We start from the raw sequence: 19,215 nt of genomic DNA, 5'->3' as shown, positions 1-19,215 counted from the left end.
TCCTCCTCCCGTCTCCCCTGCACTCGGGGCTCCTCCGTCTCCCGCTGACTGCAGCCACAACGGTTTCTCTCTCTCTCTTTGAAGGCCCTTTCCTTCCATTACAGGCTCAGGGCAGTTCATCTCCTTGGGTGAGAATCCCAGCGTTTCTCCTTTGTTTGGCTGAGAGAAAGGTTCCACTGAAGTTCCTTCTTGCGGTTTGCGGCCCGAGGGCTCCCGCGCTGCAGTCACTCGTGCCAAGCGACATTGCTCGTGCCACACAGAGCCACTCGAGTTTCAGTCCGACCCGATTTTAATCCATCGTGATGTTAATTCTCCTATTTTAATCCCCAATGATCTGCCGTGTTTAACCACCTAGGTCCCACCCAGACGGGGGTACTGATAGAGACTGTGTGGCACCACACAGCAAAACGCACAAGAAACTCACAAAATTAGAAATAATGAAACGTCGTCTAACAAATTTTTTTTTCTTAGAAAAGGAGTTAAAAATCCCCGTTTGTTTTTTCCCTTCCAGGGTGTTTGGGACAGTCAACGGGAGGAACGCGCATGTGAAATACCATCGCCCACGGCAGGATCGGAAGGCCCTGGAGACGTCTTCAAAGGGCGGCGAAGCCGGCAGAAGCCCAGAGGGTGACCTCCTCCCGTTGGCAACTGCGCAACTGCCGGTGCAGCCCAGCAACCAGGTCCCTTTCCACCACTAAGAAAACCCCACCCACCATCTCTCGCCTTCGGCAGCGCCTGAGCTCTGCGGAGGGTCCACCACCACGAGGTCGCCCCCGCTCCAGAAAGACCCAGAAGATAAGAACAGCAGAGAATAAGGTATTGTATTTAATAGTGTTTCCCCCTTAGGTGATAGTGACGTGTAGATTTTCGGTCTTTCTTTAGTGACGTGTAGTCTTTCGGGTGAAAGACTGAGAGGAATTTGCGTCTCCGCCAGCAAGGGATGATGGTCACGTCCTGGTGATGCTCATCTGTGACCTGTGTGTGTCCCCCCCTCACAGCCCCACTTTGGGGCTCTGGAGATGTGTCCTCTCCCGAGTCCAGTCCCTGTCACAGCCCAAAATGCTGGCTCAGGAGCCGGAGGGGTCCCCGCAGGGGATGGTGCTGACCCCCACGATAGCAAAGGAGGGAGCCACAGGACCGGTGGTTTCGTCTGGGTAGGATGGAGATGGAGAGGGGCGAGGAGGGGGGTCTCCTGCTCCGCCACCAGAGCAGCTCCCCCAGTTTGGCCCCTCATCCCCTTATAACACTGGGATCAGTGTTTTTAATTACACTTTGTGCGAGATTAATTACATTAATCCTCCCTCCTGCTGCTGGTGGCCAGTCCAGCTTGTGTGTGACGGGATGAGGGGGCCGAGGTGGGAAGTTTGCCTGCTCGTGCGATGCTTTTGGCCTCCCCCGGCACCGGGAGGACTCAAAGCCGGACCTGAACCTCTGCTTTGTGCTTTTCCTTATCCTCAATTACACCAAAGCTTCCCCAGGGAAAGATTTTTCTTTCTAACCGGAAGAGTTGCACTGAGACAGGTAAACTGAGGCAGGACAGTCAAAAGTCCCTCTCTCTCCTGCTGGGACAAAAAAAACCCTGCAGCAAAATAATAATTTGGAGAAGTTTTCTTGAGATGGAACAACACCCTCTGCTCCGAAACTCAAAAGTGAGCTCGCCATCCCCTTTCCCAGCCCCGTTTCGATGATTTGATGTTTTCCAGGCGCCTGGCAGCGGTGGCGAAGGACAAAGAGGGAAGGCGAAACGTCTGTGAGTGCTGTTACCCATCCTGGGATGGGATAATTCGCTTTCTGGAGGCATCTCTCTGTCCTGCTCCGTCCCATCCCAAGCCCACGCATCCACAGATCCCATAGACTTATTAAATCCTTAAATCCTCCAGCCATTTCCTCAATGAAATAACCTTTCTGAGTCCATTTGAGTGGCTTAATCGGGAAAAAGAGGGTTTTGAGTGGCACCGTTTCCTTTGGTGGCATCTCTGTGCGAGGTTTGCTGCGATTTCGGGGATGCTGCAACAACTGGGGAAGGGCGATGGGATGCTCGGAGCATCTTGCCACGGACCCACTTGGCTTCTTTCTCCTGTCTTTGCGCCTGAAGCTTTAATACTAAATAATAAAAAAGCAGCAGAGATCTGAGCTTGGATCCCGATGGGATTTTAACGGATTAGCCCTCGGTGTCACCCTCCTTCGCTGTGTTATTTTACATCCCGTGTCACCTTTCAGGGCGAGCCGGGGCTGTCAACCTTTGTGCTGAGCAGCGTCGGGGAGGAAGTTCATGACAGCAAATGAATCTGTAGGCTGGAAATGAGGGATTAGCTCCGCTTGGAAAATAAGGTAGGGCTGGAGATAGCTGGCGGAAGCGAGGAGAGTAAAACATGGGGCTTCTCTGGCCATTTCCGTACGGCGTAGGACTTGGTCTGGCTAACGAGGGTTTATGGAAGCCGCGAAGGGACGGAGGCCGTGCCGAAGGGAGACCTCCCTGAAACACCCTGATTTGATGCAGGAAATGTTGATGAAAATCAGGGCTGCCCCATAACGGGCATTTCCCCAAGGGTTTGTGCCTCGTGTGGTCTTTTGGCAGTTTGGGCTTTCAAATACACCCAAACACTGTGTAACACCTTTTGCCCTGCCGAGATGCAGCGTTTCCACCCCTTTTCTCTATTCTGGATAGTTTTTCCTCAAAACAGAGCAGGTTTCTCCCCATCCGCTAAGTTTTCCAAGCGGGATCAGTATTGGGGTGTATAGCTTTAAATAACTGCCGGGGTCACCCTGAACATTCTGATCCCAGCAACGGTCGCTGTTTATGTGCTGGAGATGGTGCAGACTGGGAGTCACTGGTCTGCAGTCGGAGGGTTTGGTCCTCTGATTGATCTGGAGGCTCAGTTATCCCCCAAAACCGGTGACCGACTTGAGGATGAAGCAGGAGGAGCGTCCCAAAATGACACTTCTGGAAGAGTTACAGGTGGGAGGGCTGTGCCGAGGGTCTGCGCATCCCCCAAAAAGGGGGGGAGACTTCCCAAAATCCCAGTGGCATGTCGCCAGAGCAGGGAAGGATGCGGGGGGACGATGCTTTGTGCCCTGCCGGGGGCAGGTTTAGCATCGTGGGTGGGAGCACGGAGCCAAAATGGTTTCTGAGAGAGAAGCAGACTTTCCCCATGTTGCTCGGGGGGGATTTGGGGAGCTGTGATGCCCAAATCGCTCCGTTTATTCCCACTCTGACACCCCTGTAACACACTCAAGCTCGCTATTGTATTTAAATTGCAATTTTATTTCAATTGTGATTGTATCTAAGTTGCGATTTAATTTAAACAGTGATTTAATTCAAATTGGGGTTTTATTTTGGTGGCGATTTTACTTAAATTGTGATTTAATTCAAATTGGTGTTTTACTTAAGTAATGATTTTACTAAAATTGCCATTTAAAGCGATTTGATTAAGCCCCTTTTGTCCCGTGCCTTTTCTGAGGATGGGGTTTGGGTTTTTGATTTTTTTTTCCGGTAAATCTGGAGGGGAGTAGACGCATTGCTAAGAAGGGACGGAGGGTGGTGGAGATCGGCGTGGGAGAGAGGACGGGAAAGCCACAGGCGCGTCATAATCCGGCTGCCGGGTGACGCGGGCGAGTGCCGGGAGGTGGCGGGGAGGTCGCAGCAAGTCGGCTTTGAAATTAGTACTCGGGGGCCAGAAAAAACTCATTCCCAGATGGGAACGTTTGTTCCTTTTGCTCATTAAATTAACTGGTGAGCGGGAGGTGTGAGCTTCCCGAGTGTCGCTGCTGCGCGGCAGCAGATGATGCCATTCAGTCGAAGCAGGGATTTGGGGGATAAAAAGCAGATTTCTGGTGTTTTGCTCTTCTCTAAAGAGAAGTGTTTCCTGGAGGCCCTTTCAAAGTTGCAGTTGCGACTCGAGTGTGAGACGTGGTTGGGTTTTTATTTCTTTGAGCGTGGTGATCCCGGTGATGCCCTTCCCCAGCCCAGGGGCAAGGGGAGAAGAGAACGCCTGTAATTCTCCTTCAGCTTTTAAGGCACAGATGCTCTTTGTGCAGCGCTGGCAGTGGTATTTCAGCCAAGGAGGGCATTAGCTGTTAGTCTTTGGCTTTTCTTTTGAGGAGAAAAACGCAGTTTTGTGTGGAAAGCAGGCTTGCAGCAAGAGAAGCCCGAGCCTGGTTGGGCTGAAGTCGAAGCTTCACCCTTGCAGATTCTTGAGGGCCTTTGGAGGTTGATGGTGGCCATGTCTTGTGGCCAAGTGCCATCTAGTGAGTTCTGCAGGTATCACTTTTGGAGAATGAAACTGGCTGTGCTCAAAAGTGTGGAGTTGGGTTCCCCCACCCCACTCCACCCCCAGTTTGGAAATCCCTTTTTTAATTTTAATTTTTCGAAAGGAACCACAAGAACGAAGCAGGAGGTTTGGTTTTGGTTTGAAACACTCAACTGTCTCCCCTTTTAGTAAATCCTTCCAGACTCACGGTATATACAATACAGGTGACATTACAGGTGGTTTTATTTGGGTATGGGAATAAAAACCTCCAAGTCCGTGTTTTTAGGGCTGTGCCTGGAGGAGGAGACACGCAGAGGTGTGATGCTCTTGGGCTCACGTGGCCGCAGGGATGGGTGATGACTGGGAGGACGTAAGGGAGCTCTCCTCACCTGGTCCCAACTTGTATCTTCTTCTCCTCACTAAACAGAGACACGACGAGGAGGCGGTGATTGACCAGGGAAGAACGAGCACCGCTGTCACTATTCACTATGAGAAGGAGGAGCTGGAAGGTGAGTCGGGAGAGGTGCCACCAGCCCCACGCGTTTTTCCGTCGCGCTAAGTCCCTGCCGCGTCCTGTGCTCAGCGTATGCATCACCTGCAGCGAAACGTGGCGTGCTTCTAAATAAACAAGCACAGTTATTTTCACATTGTTTTAATATTATGGCTTTTAGACAGAGGGGAAAAAGCCCCCATGGCATCTGCGGTGTGAGCGTTGGCCACAGAGCTTGGTAGTTCCCAGCTTGTTTTCTCAGAGGCTGCTCTTGGCTTGGAGAGGTCAGGAGAATAATTTGATGGCTGCAGACACAGGGCTGTGATTTTCTTTTTTTTTTGTTCCAGACTTCATTATCACAGGACTGATTGGATCTCCTCTTGTTGCCTTGTGCCATACAAAGATTTTAAAAATAATTACCTTCTGTCGCTGCTTAATGAGCAGGTCTGAGTGTTGTCCAGCCAAAGCTGGAATTTTAGACAAGGGTTGATATTTTCAGGGCACTTTTAGGTGACCCGGAGCCATCGCTTGTTGTTGCTCTGTTGTTGCAAAGTTAGAGTAAAACAGGCTTGGAAAAAAGGATGTCTCTGACATTCGGGGATGCAGTGAAACTAAAATGAAGAGAAGTTGGTGTTTCCTCCTGGGATGGATGCGCTGGTTTAATCGTGGCAGCGGCGTCAACCATCTCCGCAATATCGAGAGTGATGCGAACACTGCTTTTTTCGCAGGCCACCGCACCCTGTCCGTGGGCGTGCGGATGCCGCTGGTGAGGCAAAGCCACCGGCGCCACCGGCACCACCGACCCCGCCGCCAGAAGCATCGGAAGAAGGAACGGGAGAAGGACTGTGCCCCAATGGAGCAGGGCTACCACTGTAAGTCCCGCCGCAGTGTTCACGAGCCTTCTCGGGGCTGCGTGGGTGCCGGGGTCCTCTGCAAGCAGGTCTGTGTGGCTGATTTGTGTGGTTTGCTGTTCTTCTGAGGGAAAGTGGCATTATTTGGGAGGCAGTTGAAGGCATAATGGATTGAGGCTGGTCTTCCGTAGAGGGATCCTGCCTTTAAAAATGGAAACGTGGGGAAGGAAAGTGGCCCGTCCTTATGCAGAGGTGCAATAGATGCTTCTCCTTCTCCGTGGCTCTGTGCAAGCCTGGCCAGACCTGGGGGAGAGGGGCTAGCCCAATATTTAGGGCTGAACTGGTGCCGATCGATGGCCACTTTGCGTGTGAGCGTGACGGGTCGAATGCAGGTGTGGTAACGGGATTTATCTTCTGCCCCCAGACACCCCATCCCAGCGGGTGCAGTTCATCCTCAGCACCGAGGAGGACGAGCAGCATGTTCCCCACCACTTGTTCACCGAGCTGGATGAGATCTTCCTGAAGGCGGGTGAAGATGCCGAGTGGAAGGAAACGGCAAGGTAAATCCCTGCCGCCGGCTGCGGTCGCAGCCGTGGGCTCTGCCTTCCGCTCTCTGGAACGCGAAGCTTTTGCAGCTGCAGGTGCCGATGCGCGGAGCCTTCTCCTCTTGCCGCCCCGTAGCTGCACCGAAGGGGTTGCAGAGCTGAGGCTGTTTTCTTGCAACGGGGCTGATCGTGCCCAATGTCCGCAGGTGGCTGAAGTTTGAGGAGGACGTGGAAGATGGCGGCGAGCGCTGGAGCAAGCCCTACGTGGCCACGCTGTCCTTGCACAGCCTCTTTGAGCTGCGGAGCTGCATCAGCAACGGGATGGTGCTGCTGGACGTTTGTGCCAACAGCATCGAAGAGATCGCAGGTACTGAGCACGCTGCGTCCCGCCGGGAACGGCTGAGCTCAATTTGCCGCGGTGCCCTTCACTCCCGTATCAAACCCTGCCCCAATGGCACATCCTTTTCCAGAAGTCGCGCGGTGTTTTTAAATCGTGGGTTGCTTTTTGGATGTAGACTGGGTGTACAACAGTCACATCAGCTTTTTCTCCCAGTATGGGAGCCTTTTGAAAGCAATTTGTGGGGTCAGAGAGGCGATTAGAGAATATTCTCTGGCCAGAAAGGAGTGTCAGGGCTTGGCAGGCTGCTCTCAGAAACATGGAGTCTGCGTAAGAGCTGAACCTCCTTAAATAAGCTACTTACTACAAGCTGTTTCCTCCCGTTCTTTGTTTTGTTTTTTTCCTATTGCCTTAACATCCAGGATTTAAGAGCTTTAAAGGCAGAGTTTATCTGGCAGGTGACCAAGCAGCATATTTCTGTGGGGAAGATAATTGAAGTTAATTGAAAAATCGGCTTTGGAGAAATTATCTTTGACTGGCAGGTCTCCATTCAGCCCTTGCAAGAGCTGGAGAAATCGGAGCCGTTATTAGCACGTTTCTCCCTGTGTTTGGCAAATTGCAGTCGATGGGCAAAGGAAACTCTGGGAAAGCCTGTGCTAGAGATTGCTTATAATTTGTTGAAATGTGTCGAGTCTAGAGAGTCTGTCTAGAAACGCCAGATTGGGCAAAAAAATGGCATTATCTAGGATTGGGAATAATTATCTGAGCGGAGTGATGAATAAGCACTTTGATGATGGCTTTTAGCAAAAGAGAATTCTTCCTTTCGCTGCAAAGGCTGAACTGCGTTAAAACGTCTTGCTAAGCAAGGCTGAGCCCGCGTTAGGGTATCCTGCGTGGCGCAGCCTTCGCCGGGGGCTTGAGGGGTCGGGGCTTGGGGACTTTCTGCTCTGACGGCTTCGTTTCCCGTTGCCATCTCCAGATATGATCCTGGGCCAGCAAGAGCAGTCCGCGGGGTTTGATGAGCGCATGCGGGTGAAAGTTCGAGAAGTGCTTTTGAAGAAGCATCACCATCAGAACGAGAAGAAAAGAAACAACCTTCTCCCCATCGTCTGCTCATTTGCTGACATGAGCAAGAAGCAGTTAGACGTCCTTCCCCTCGACAAGCCAGGTGAGGGTTCCTGCAGGGTTTGGTACCCGGTGAGGGTTTCTGCCAGGCTTTGGCACCAGGTGAAGGTTTCTGCAGGGCTTTGGCCCCATTAGACTTCTCCCGGCAAAGGAGAAGTGTCCCGATTGCTCCTTGCCTGTCTTTCTCAGTGTCTTTCTTTCTCCTCCCAACCCAAACACTCATTCCTCATCCATCTCCCACCACTGCAGAAGCTAAAAATGGGGTGAACCGTGACAGCCATGCGATGGATCTAAGCAAGGTGAGACACTCGTAGCTTTCTTATGCTTTTAGGCCAGATTTGCTCTTGCAAACTTGGCTGCAGAGTGTTCTGCAGAGTGCTGTGGGCTTTGCTTTTGGGGTAATGGCCTGAAAATCCCTTGTCGTGCCCAGGCGGAGCTGTGCTTCATGAAGAAAATTCCCACCGGGGCTGAAGCGTGCAACGTGCTCGTAGGAGAGCTGGATTTCCTTCGCCAGCCCATCGTGGCATTTGTCCGCCTGACCCCGGCTGTCCTCCTCTCGGGCATGACGGAAGTTCCCATCCCAACGAGGTCTGAATGAGAAGCGCAAAGTTTTTATTTAAAAAAAACCCACCACAACAAAACACCAAATTGCACGTATCAGTTGGGTGTCTCGAGAACACAGCCAGTGGGAGCAAGCACGTTTCTCCCACCCACATCTCCGTGCTTTCATTCCTCCCTTCCCTGCTGGAGCTTTTAAACCCATTGGCCAATTTAATGAAAGTTGGCCCCAAACTCAAATTTGCATTTGGTTTTGATGCGTTTCAAATTCATCACCGGAGTCAGTGAGCCTACACGTCCCCCCTGGAGCCACGCTCTGGGCTGGGAGCTCCCAGGGATTTCCTTGGGCGCCCTTTGAGTGAGGCCATGTTCTTCTCTCTCATTTTGGTTTTCTTGCCTAGGTTCCTGTTTGTTTTGCTTGGACCAGGAGGAAAAGCCCATCAGTACCACGAGATCGGCAGGTCCATGGCTACTATCATGACAGATGAGGTGTGACAAGATAAGAGATATCTCCGGGTCATTTTTTTGGGCTTTCTTCACCTCTCCCTGTCTCTGTAGTAGTGAGGAAGAGGGTTTGTTGTCTCTCTTAGCTGCCTGCAGGAGGCTAAAATCCCACCTGGGCTGCAGCCCGCGCCTCATCCTTCTCCCCAGGGTCCCCAGCACGCTGTCCCCAGTGGTGGCATTGCCAGGGCCAGTGAAACTTCTCTTGAAGCAGAAGGCTGTGGTGTGCCATGGGGGACGGGAGCCTGGTGGAGATGGTTACAAATACTGTGATGCACAGATTTTTGCTTTGGGGGGAATATTTCCTGCCACTTCCAACAGGCGATTTGGGGGAAATGACCTTGCATTTAGCCAAGAGCTTATTGCACTGGTTAGGACATCTGAGATGGGTCATGCTCTCACCAGGTTGTCTCCTACGGCAGGTTTTCCACGACGTTGCCTATAAAGCCAAGAACCGGGCTGACCTGGTGGCTGGCATCGATGAGTTTCTGGATCAGGTCATGGTTTTGCCGCCAGGAGAGTGGGATCCCTCCATACGAATTGAGCCCCCGAAAAACGTCCCTTCGCAGGTGGGTGCTGCGGCAGAAGGAGGCACGAGGGGGATGGGCAGGAGGGCAGCACGGCTGGGGGTGCTGCTCAGGGGCCCAAATTCATAGGTCACGTACCCAGCCCAAAAAGCAAAACAAGCCAGTGGCTGCAAAGACATATCTTTATCTTATTTCCATTTTAACAGGAAAAAAGGAAGGTGCCAGAAGCTCTCGATGACAGCGCTTCTCACAGCAAGCCGGAGAAGCACAGCGGTCCTGAACTGGAGCGGACAGGAAGGTGTGAACTGAAATAGTTTGGTGGGGTGTTTTTCTGTTTGCCCCTAAAATCTGAGCGCACACCTCCCTTCTAGCAGAGTTTTGGGGTTAACTGGGTCAGTGAAGGGGCTCCAGGTTCCCAGCTTGGTCCCCTGGGCTGGGTGGGTGGGAGATTTGGGCAGCTGGGCTGAGCCGCAGCATGGTTGCACACAGGTTTTCTTGCTTTGGGGTGGAAGCAGATGTGTAAGTACCTCCAGGTAGAGCTCTGCTGCTTCTCAAAGTGAGGGACTGTTGCAATAAGAGGGGACGGGCTCTCAGGTTTGGTCTCCTTTTCTTTTTGTTGGAGGGTTTTTTCATATGCCTCAGTTTCTACTGGGGCTAAAATGGGAGAAGGAGACTTCTTTTTAGCAATGGAAGTTACTCTGTGCTTGTGATTGTCCTTCCTCAGCCAAGAAAACTTAACGCTGTCTTCCACGAAAATGGTTTGTTTTTTTTTTTTCCTTCCTCCAGGCTCTTTGGAGGTTTGATCCGGGATGTGAAGCGAAAAGCCCCCTGGTTCTGGAGTGACTTTCGGGATGGTCTGAGCCTGCAGTGTCTGGCGTCCTTCCTCTTCCTCTACTGTGCCTGCATGTCCCCCATCATCACCTTCGGGGGACTGCTGGGGGAGGCGACCAACGGCCACATAGTGAGCACCTCTCTCTGTTGGGTGGCACGGGGGAGGACAAAACTCATGCAAAAGTCCTTGCTGCAGTGAATTTGCACTTGTTTTTTTCCCCCTAATGATTTAATTACTCGCTGCTGCCTCTCTTCCCCGGACAGAGTGCCATGGAGTCGCTGCTGGGCGCATCCATGACCGGCGTGGTGTATTCCCTCTTTGCTGGCCAACCTCTCACCATCCTCGGCAGCACCGGCCCCGTCCTCGTGTTCGAGAAGATCCTCTACAAATTCTGCAAGTAAGGCTGGCTGCTGCGGCCAGGTGCTGCGAGCGCCTTTGGAAGAAGGCAGGGATGGAGAAAAGATGTTTTTCTTAGTGGTAGTTGGTAGATTGAAGTTGTCTTCTGTGTCACAGACATCACGCGCTGCTGCTTTAGTATGTGACGGTGCAGGAGCCCTCGGTCTCTGAAGGATGGATGGGTGGTTCGGGGTTTTTAGGGTTAAAGTGAAAGAGCAGGAGGAGGAGAAACCACAAGGATGTGGATGCCCGAGCTTGGCTGCAAAGGGAAGATGAGACAAATGACTCTGGTTTGGGAATGAGGGAAGATTTGCTTTCCTCTCAGTACAAACTCGGGCACTTTTTTGTATGATTTTTGCTGGAAGTGGAAATATATTTTACCCACATATCCAAAGAGTTTTCTGGTCCAATGTTTTGATGATTTTTGAGAAAGCAGGAGCTTTTCACGCGAAATGGATATTTTCCATGACAGTCTTTTTGTTGTGGCAACTGTGATGGGAGATTAACCCCCTTATTGCAATTAAATTTATTATGAAGCCCCAACTTGCTGGCAGCAGGTAACTGGGTGCAAACCCAGCCGGTTTCGCTGTTAGGGCAATGGGTTGATGTGGGAGAACACCACCTTCCACAACAGGGACCTGACCTCAATTAGCCTCCGAGGCATTAACACAAGGTAATTGTTAAATAAGGATAATTAAATAATTGGCCTCTCCTCCTGCAGGCCCACACCCTGCGCCGCAGCCCCGAGGCTGTCTGTCGTAGGACCGGAAACTGCATTCACCATCTGCAGCCTTGACACGCTCCTGAATTGCTGCCGACTTTCCCCAAAGGAAGGCACGGCTCGGAGCCTCTTGCTGCCCTCTCCACCCTGCGTTTTCTTTTGCTTTCCCAGGGACTACGCGCTCTCCTATCTCTCTCTCCGGGCATGCATCGGTCTGTGGACCGCCTTCTTCTGCGTAGTGCTGGTGGCCACTGATGCTAGCTCTTTGGTGTGCTACATCACCCGCTTCACCGAAGAAGCCTTCGCCTCCCTCATCTGCATCATCTTCATCTACGAGGCTCTGGAGAAGCTGAGTCACCTGCGAGAGACCTACCCTGTGCACACGCACAGCAAGCTGGACTTCCTCACCATCTCCTAGTGGGTTTCTTCCTCCTAAAACGCCGCTGCCCCTTGGCAGGAGCTCAGGGCTGCACCTCCATCGCCTTCCCCTCACCCCTGTCTTGGCTTCTCTCCTCCCAGCTGTAAGTGTGAGGCACCGACCCATCCCAGCAACGAAACCCTGCAGTTCTGGGAGAGCAACAAGATCAATGTGTCTGGCATCACCTGGGAGAACCTCACGGTGACTGTAAGTGCCCCGAGTCACTGCTTCCTCGTGCCGCGGCCGCGGGGTCCAGGGGCACTGGCCTGGTGCAAAGCTCAGAGCCCTTCAGGTGATGATGGGCTTCCAACTGTGCCAGTGCTGCTCTGAAAAGTCATTACTTCAGTGTGTTTAACCCCCTTGGGCCTGGGAAGGAGAGTCCACCTCATCCCCGACATGGTGGGCAATAACTGTTATCCTCAGAACAGCGGTTCTGTCTGGGAGCAAGGTTCAGTGGGTGCTTTGGTTATTGGAGAAGTTGGAGGACTTCAGTTCATGCTTGAAGGCTGTAATTAGCTTCCTTAATTGGTTCCTATTAACTCCAGGCCTTGCTTTCTTACTCAGCGCTGTCTGAAGGTACGTGCATAAACTTGCATGTCTGAGCAGCCCCTTGGGCCATTGTTGCTGGAAGCAGAGCTCAGGCACAGGGTGGGACGCTCTTATGGACATCTTCACCCCCCTTGGCCGTGTCCTGTGAGCCCGCCCCTGGGAAGGGACAATTTGTCTCTTCTCCTTTCCTGTCGCTGTTGTCTTAGCCCTCATTCCCCGTTCCCTCTTTCACTCTCCCCAAGAGTTTCCAGTGTTTCCTTCCCCTCTGGTGTCTTCTTCAGCCACGGTTACCTGCTGTTCAAGCAGAGGATGTGCCATGGGTCTGTGGTACAGTGTCCCATCACATCTCCTCTCTCCGCTGTCTGTGTAGTTCCATGTGTCACTTATTCAGCTGCTGTTGATCGTTAAATATAAATCTCCGCTGGCAGCAGCAGTCCCGAGGTCACAGATCTTGGAGCAAGATCCTCCAAACTCCCTAGTTATCCGAGGTTTCCTTGCCGCATGTGCACTACCTTTGTGTCCTGATGCTGTTTCCCCAGGAATGTCGGTATTTGCATGGAGAGTTTCGTGGACCTGCCTGTGGACACAATGGCCCCTACACGCCCGATGTCCTCTTCTGGTGCTGCATCCTCTTCTTCTCCACCTTTGTCCTGTCGGGCTTATTGAAGAAGTTTAAAACCAGCCGCTACTTCCCGACCAGAGTAGGTAGAAGACGGTGGCCAGCAGCAGTCTCCACACTCATTTCCCAAAATGGCTTTCCCGGAGCACTAAGCAGTGTTTGCCACCGCTTGGTCAAACTGGGAAATGTTGACCTTGAAGGCCAAACTTGGATGTCCCTCACTCATTTCCAGGAGTGCAAAACGATCGTAGTGTTTCCCACCTGCCTCGCGACCTGCCCCGGAGCGGTTTTTTGCCCAGGCAGTGGGAAATCAGGTCTTCCAAAGTTGGTTGGTTGTTGTTTTTTTGTTTTTTTTTTTCACCTTCTGTGCCTTATATGCTCAAATGGAAAGTTGATTCAAATGAGGAACTGCCATAGAAAAAGTCACAAAGGACACTGTTTCTTCCTTTTGAGGAGCAAATGATGCCTCAGTGCTTTATTCCCATTGTAGCTGTGAGTGCAGCTGTAGTGGCAGACATCTGTTTCCTTATTTTTTAATATTTATTGGCTTTTTTTTAAGGTTTGAATTTAAACCACCCTTTTCCACCTAATTAAACTTTTTTTGTTGCCTGACACCAGATCTCGCAGGTACAAACACAGCAACAGTATCTAACCGAGGGATTTGGCTGCATCTTCTCAGAGTGGTGGGAATTTGTTAACCAGCCTTAATGCTGTTGACGTCTTTAACTTTTCCATCTCACGGTATGGCCCCGTTTGTGCTGTCCCTTTCAGCTCTGCTTTCTTGCCCCAGGTACGGTCCGCAGTAAGTGACTTTGGTGTCTTCCTCACCATCGTCATCATGGTCCTCATTGACTTCCTGGTTGGGATCCCATCGCCGAAGCTCCACGTCCCCCACATGTTCAAGGTAATGGGGTGTTTTGGTGTGGAGCCACTTTCAGCCCTTGGGGATGCCACAAGGTGATGCTGGGACAGGACAGGGCTGAGTCTGGGGATGCTGGTGGTGTTACTATCTCCTCTTCCACCTCCGAATGCATCGTTTCCTTCTGGAAAGAAGACGCCAGCCCCAAAACTTGATACCTACAGAAGTATCTATAGGTGCTTGCGACGAGGACGCTGGCACTGCTGAACCCCGTAGGAGAGGGTGACACGAAGGCAGGGCCAGGAGATGAGGCGGCACAGCGATGGAGAGGAAAATCAAAGCCAGTGAAGTGGCTGGGCTGGGAGTTGATCCTGATGTGTGTTTTGGCTTTGTTGCAGCCTACCAGAGACGACCGCGGGTGGTTGGTCAACCCCATAGGGCCCAACCCTTGGTGGACGGTGTTGGCCGCGCCCATCCCAGCTCTGCTCTGCACCATCTTGATATTCATGGACCAGCAGATCACGTCTGTCATTGTCAACAGGAAGGAGCACAAGCTGAAGGTAAGGGGCTGCGAGAGCTGACCCCATCCCCACCCCACTCTGGGCTGCAGGTGTGGGGAGAAGCTCCTATGCCAAGTGCTTAGTGAAGGCGTTGGTTTGGGACAATGTCAGGCTGTGTGGCAGGATGCTCTGCTGGATTAGTGATGTCACAGGGAGCAAACGAGGGCAGTTCAGATGAGCAATCTTTTGGAGGAGCAAATTAATTTTCGAGCACTATAGAAGCGTGTTTTTGTTTCAAAACGCCAGCAGGAGCTGGGGGAACGAACTGTTTTGACACACTGCCAGGGATAACTCGGGGTCACATCTTGCTTACAAGCAGTAGAAATTTCTTTATGAATGAAAATAGTCTGTTTGTTTGTGTGTTTGTTTGAGAAGTAGCTATTGCACAAACCTCCCAAATCCACTTGGTCTGAACTCCTGCCAGATTTTCATGCAAGGTGCTTGCGCAAAGACCGGATCCATCCTTATTTTTGCCAATTCTTCTCTTAAATTTTCAAGAGGGTGACTTGCGCCCAAGTAGGGTTTGAGTCTGAGTCGCGACGTTGTCCTCGCTCTTGTGCTGTGGGATGCTCTGTTCCTTGTTTTGCTGCCCACAGAAAGGATGCGGGTACCACCTGGACCTTTTCATGGTGGCCGTGATGCTCGGGGTGTGCTCCGTGATGGGGCTGCCCTGGTTTGTGGCTGCGACTGTCCTGTCCATCACCCACGTGAATAGCCTCAAAGTGGAGTCTGGCTGCTCAGCTCCAGGAGAACAACCCAAGTTTCTGGGGATACGAGAGCAGAGAGTCACCGGCTTGATGATCTTTGTGCTCATGGGCTGCTCTGTCTTCTTCACTTCGGTGTTAAAGGTAAGAGGAAAATGCAAAACACCCAACAAGCGTGAGCTTTTTGGAGGTTTGACAAAAACCATCCCCTCCCTCCAGGCCTGAGTAGGTGTGGAGCAGAGGAGGAGGCGATCCCAAACCTTGAGGCTTGGCCCACGGTGGGAAGCAGCCTCAGTTACCCTTTCCAGCCCTTCACACCCCAGTTTGGTGTCCTCGAGGCAAGCGAGCAGGACAACTGCTTTAATTCCCAGGTGTCTCTCAGGCCCACCTGTGTTTATGGGTTACGACGAAGCGGATTCAGACCAGTACACTGCTCTCTTTCAAGCAGGCAGCACCTTATGGGATGCAATTTGCTCCCCCAAATGCCTCCCAACAGCCGTTCCCAGTAGCTAAACACACCAAAATCATCCCCGTGGGCTTCCTTGTGTGTTCCTCCCACAAAGTCACCGCAGCTCTAGGCTAAAAGGAGGCACTTCGCTTTTGCGTGTTGCCACAAAAATGTGTAGAAATGTTCTTCAGCCGTCACAGAATGTGGCGTACAGTTTCATGGGTGAAATGACCTATTTTCCTCCAACCTTTCAGGAAAACAGGATTATTCTAATGAAACGTAACTAAATGCTCTGCCTAAAGCAGAGCATTCACTCACTCACTCACACACACAAAACCTCTACGGGTTAAGAGGTGACACATCTCTAACCCTGTGGAAACTGGAAAGTTTTAGGCAATTTTAGGCAGTGCCTCTAGAAGAGAGCAGTAATACTGAAAAAGCAATTAAAAAAATAAATTATTGCATTCTTTTTTTTTTTTTTTAATTTCCCAGTTTATACCCATGCCTGTGCTTTACGGTGTCTTTCTCTACATGGGTGTGTCGTCGCTCAGAGGGATTCAGGTACGGACTCTTACAGCGTGCAGCTCCCTGCTGTGTCATCTCCAGAGAGGCGGGAAAAAAGCAGTGGTGTGGGAGAAAACCTCCCCAAAAGCAGGCAGTGAAAGTATTTTGTATAAGGAAAAGATTGGCGGGGGCACAGGAGGTACGTAGGGCGGGAGGACCAGGCAAGTTCAGCGCGCTCTGCGTCACAGTTTGGGACAGGGCAGTGTTTGGTGTGGTGAAAATGGGGGAATTCAGTGCAAAGCGAAGGCGATTTCTACTGCCGGTGGGAATCCTCACTGGGGGATTGAGTGGGCTGAGAAATGCCAAATAACAAACAGAAGAATAGAATATATTAAAAATATATTTTTATAGAAGAACAGGGAGGGGGGGTGAGATGGTCTGAGGAGGACCTGGGGGTACGGACTGATGAGAAGCTCACCATGAGCCGGCAATGCGCGATCGCAGCCCAGAAGGCCGACCACATCCTGGGCTGCATCAGCAGTGTGGCCGGCAGGGCGAGGGGGGATTGTGCCCTCTGCTGTGCTCTGCTCTGGGGAGACCCCCTGCAGTGCTGCCTCCAACTCGGGGGCTGCAGCACAGGAGAGACATGGACCTGGTGGAGCGGGGCCAGAGGAGGCCCCGGAGCTGCTGGGAGGGCTGGAGCCCCTCTGCTGGGAGGACAGGCTGGGAGAGGTGGGGGGTTCAGCCCAGAGAAGAGAAGTCTCCGGGGAGCCCTCAGAGCCCCTGCCAGTGCCTAAAGGGGCTCCAGGAGAGTTGGGGAGTGACTCTGGATGAGGGAGGGGAGCAAGGGGACGAGGGGGGATGGTTTGACACTGACAGAGGGCAGATTGAGATGAGATATCAGGGAGAAATTTTTCCCTGTGAGGGTGGTGAGGCACCAGCGCAGGTTGCCCTGAGAATCTGTGGCTGCCCCATCCCTGGAGGTGTTCAAGGCCAGGTTGGACGGGGCTTGGAGCAACCTGGGCTGGTGGGAGGTGTCCCTGCCCAGGGCAGGGGGTGGGACTGGCTGGTCTTCGAGGTCCCTTCCAACCTAAACCCTTCTGTGATTCTATAATAGAAGAATGTGGAATAATTGCAATTTGGTGGGCAGCTCTCATGGACACACTGGTTTATAGATGGAGCAAAGGGAAAACGGGTGCTGCTCCCGGGAGGAACAAAGTGGGATCCAGGATTTCTCACTGCACGCGAGATCCTGAAAACTCCTTCCACGTCCCAACAGGGCCGGAAACTTTCCGCAGCCCCAAGGGGTAACTTTTCCGCTTTTATTTTGCAGTTCTTCGATCGCTTGAAGCTCTTTTGGATGCCGGCAAAACACCAGCCGGATTTCATCTACCTGCGGCACGTTCCCTTGCGGAAGGTGCATTTCTTCACCTTGATCCAGCTCATCTGCCTCGTCCTGCTCTGGGCCATCAAGGTGTCCCGTGCTGCCATCATCTTTCCCATGATGGTAAGAGCCGGTGCCGCTCGGCAGTGGGACGTTTGCAGCGTCAGAGTGAAATGTAGCATCATCTCACACCTCACCCCCTCTTCCTTCTTATTTTGTGAAGGTTTTGGCTCTCGTGTTTGTCCGGAAAGTGATGGACTTCTGCTTCTCAAAGCGGGAGCTCAGCTTTTTGGATGACCTTATGCCAGAAAGCAGGAAGAAGTTGGCCGATGCCAAAAATGAAGCCAAAGAAGAAGAGGTGATGCTTGCTGGGTGCTCGGGGCTGGATGTCTCCCTCGGGCTCTGAGATTGCCTCTTTCCGTCACAGCTTCTCTTGAAATGTTGGGGGAAGATCCGAACTCAATAGAAATAGATCCTGACAGCCTGGATCCCGCATCATAACCTTGTTTTTAAATTAGCAGTGAGCTTAACACTTGAATAGCAGTATAATTTTTAAAGGTGCCATTTATAATAAACATTATAATTATGATGGAAAGATTTGCTCATAAGGGTGGTTTTAACCCCCCCCCAAAATGTTTGGAGTGAAAGGTCTTTCCCCGGCTGCGCTAACAGAAGGTCAGAAGGAGAGGGCAGCACATGGGCTTTGCTGGGTGTTTAGTTTATCTCCACTTCGATCATAGACAGACAACTTTGATTTGTCCCTTTTTATGTCAGGAGTCCCAGGAGATGATGGAAGCTGCTGCTGCAAACTCCGTTCGGCTGCAGCTGGGCAAGACCAGCAGCGCGGGTATCCCAAAGCCAAGCAGCGACAGGTAAAGCCCCACCAAGCAGCAGGACCCCCGGCAAGATTAGCCTGAAGTGGGTTGGCAGAATTTTCTCCATGTTTCTTTGCTGAGCATCCCAGCGCCATGCACTCAGCTTGGTGGGAAGAGCAAATTTATGGGCAGGGCGGGTGGCAGAGCGCTGGCACAGGCTGCCCAGAGAGGTGGGGGAGTCTCCCACTCGGGAGCCATTCCAAACCCACCTGGAGGTGTCCTGTGCCACTGCTGTAGGTGCCCCTGCTCTGACAGGCGTGGGACTGGGTGAGCTCCAGAGGGCCCTTCCAGCCCTGACCAGTCTGGGATTCTGTGCAGAGCCTTTGCACAGAGCTGTAGCTCTGTGGCTCTCCGGCTCGCCTTCCAAACCTCCTCCTCCCGCCCAACCCGCTGTGCTTATGCACAGCTTTGGTTCTCCTCCCCCCTCCCCGTTCCTCTTGCTGGTGCTGATGCGCTGGGTGGCGTCAGTTCCCACAGTCACAGATTGCGCTCTCAAATATTTATTGCAGGACTGATCCTTCGGAGATTAATATCTCGGATGAGATATCAAAAACACCCGTGTGGAAGGCTCTCACTATGAGCACGGAAACAGTCTGAATCTGGGGAGGAAAGAGGTAAAGGATCGTGTGGGAATGTGGCCGTGCTCCTTTGCGAGCGGTGGCACGTGCCTACGGCTTTTTTTTTTTTTGCCGGCAATGCCGAGCAAGCGGCGAGGGCTGTGGCACACGAACCAGCTCCTCTCTGCTGGCGCCGTCCCACGAGCGGGGCAGCAGCCCCACTGATGATGCTCTCCCTCCTTTTCTCTCTCCTCCCTCCCCCCAACTCCAGTTTTCATGTTTAGGAATCTTGACTTTGAAGGAGAGGCGTGAGAACGTGACTCGGGGATGTGCCCACGCAGACATGGGCAGAAACCGCTTTTATTTTGTTTTCCAGTTGGCGGATTCCCCTTTAAGCCACGGCGATGGTTTCAGCTGTCCTTGGTGTGCTTCAGGCATTCCCTCTCTCCAGAGCAGCAAACTGAGGTGCACATGACAGTCAGTGGGAGTTCGGTGGTGTTCCGCCTCCGTGTGTTCGTGTGTGGGTTGTTGCCGCTTTGTAGCGGTAGAGGGACTGCTGCCGCTTCATCGTTCAGTGCTATTTTTTTAATATCTCACTCCTCCTC

General features: G+C 52.2%; 1 protein-coding gene across 1 annotated transcript in view; it reads left to right on the top strand.

Moving 5' to 3' along the window:
• LOC309685386 (electroneutral sodium bicarbonate exchanger 1-like) overlaps positions 1 to 18,650 on the top strand; it is a gene marked incomplete at both ends in the record, with an annotated part of 35,305 nt that extends 16,655 nt beyond the window's left edge. Inside the window, 23 exons of the mRNA XM_082501157.1 lie at positions 4,678 to 4,759; positions 5,469 to 5,612; positions 6,016 to 6,151; positions 6,343 to 6,503; positions 7,453 to 7,641; positions 7,788 to 7,897; positions 8,029 to 8,186; positions 8,558 to 8,645; positions 9,080 to 9,226; positions 9,391 to 9,482; positions 9,971 to 10,145; positions 10,280 to 10,413; positions 11,305 to 11,550; positions 11,653 to 11,758; positions 12,640 to 12,801; positions 13,510 to 13,623; positions 13,977 to 14,138; positions 14,735 to 14,986; positions 15,783 to 15,851; positions 17,128 to 17,301; positions 17,402 to 17,536; positions 17,953 to 18,050; positions 18,563 to 18,650. Of these exons, the coding sequence (XP_082357283.1) occupies positions 4,678 to 4,759; positions 5,469 to 5,612; positions 6,016 to 6,151; positions 6,343 to 6,503; positions 7,453 to 7,641; positions 7,788 to 7,897; positions 8,029 to 8,186; positions 8,558 to 8,645; positions 9,080 to 9,226; positions 9,391 to 9,482; positions 9,971 to 10,145; positions 10,280 to 10,413; positions 11,305 to 11,550; positions 11,653 to 11,758; positions 12,640 to 12,801; positions 13,510 to 13,623; positions 13,977 to 14,138; positions 14,735 to 14,986; positions 15,783 to 15,851; positions 17,128 to 17,301; positions 17,402 to 17,536; positions 17,953 to 18,050; positions 18,563 to 18,650 (3,222 nt within the window). The remainder of the gene's footprint in view (positions 1 to 4,677; positions 4,760 to 5,468; positions 5,613 to 6,015; positions 6,152 to 6,342; positions 6,504 to 7,452; positions 7,642 to 7,787; positions 7,898 to 8,028; positions 8,187 to 8,557; positions 8,646 to 9,079; positions 9,227 to 9,390; positions 9,483 to 9,970; positions 10,146 to 10,279; positions 10,414 to 11,304; positions 11,551 to 11,652; positions 11,759 to 12,639; positions 12,802 to 13,509; positions 13,624 to 13,976; positions 14,139 to 14,734; positions 14,987 to 15,782; positions 15,852 to 17,127; positions 17,302 to 17,401; positions 17,537 to 17,952; positions 18,051 to 18,562) is intronic.
• Positions 18,651 to 19,215: the final 565 nt, after the last annotated feature.

Source organism: Vanellus vanellus, assembly GCF_965231255.1.
Source record: "Vanellus vanellus genome assembly, contig: HAP1_SCAFFOLD_29, whole genome shotgun sequence".
Classification (NCBI taxonomy): Eukaryota; Metazoa; Chordata; class Aves; order Charadriiformes; family Charadriidae; genus Vanellus; species Vanellus vanellus.
The sequence above is the reverse complement of the archived record's forward strand: the minus strand, read 5'-3'. Positions and strand labels throughout refer to the sequence as shown.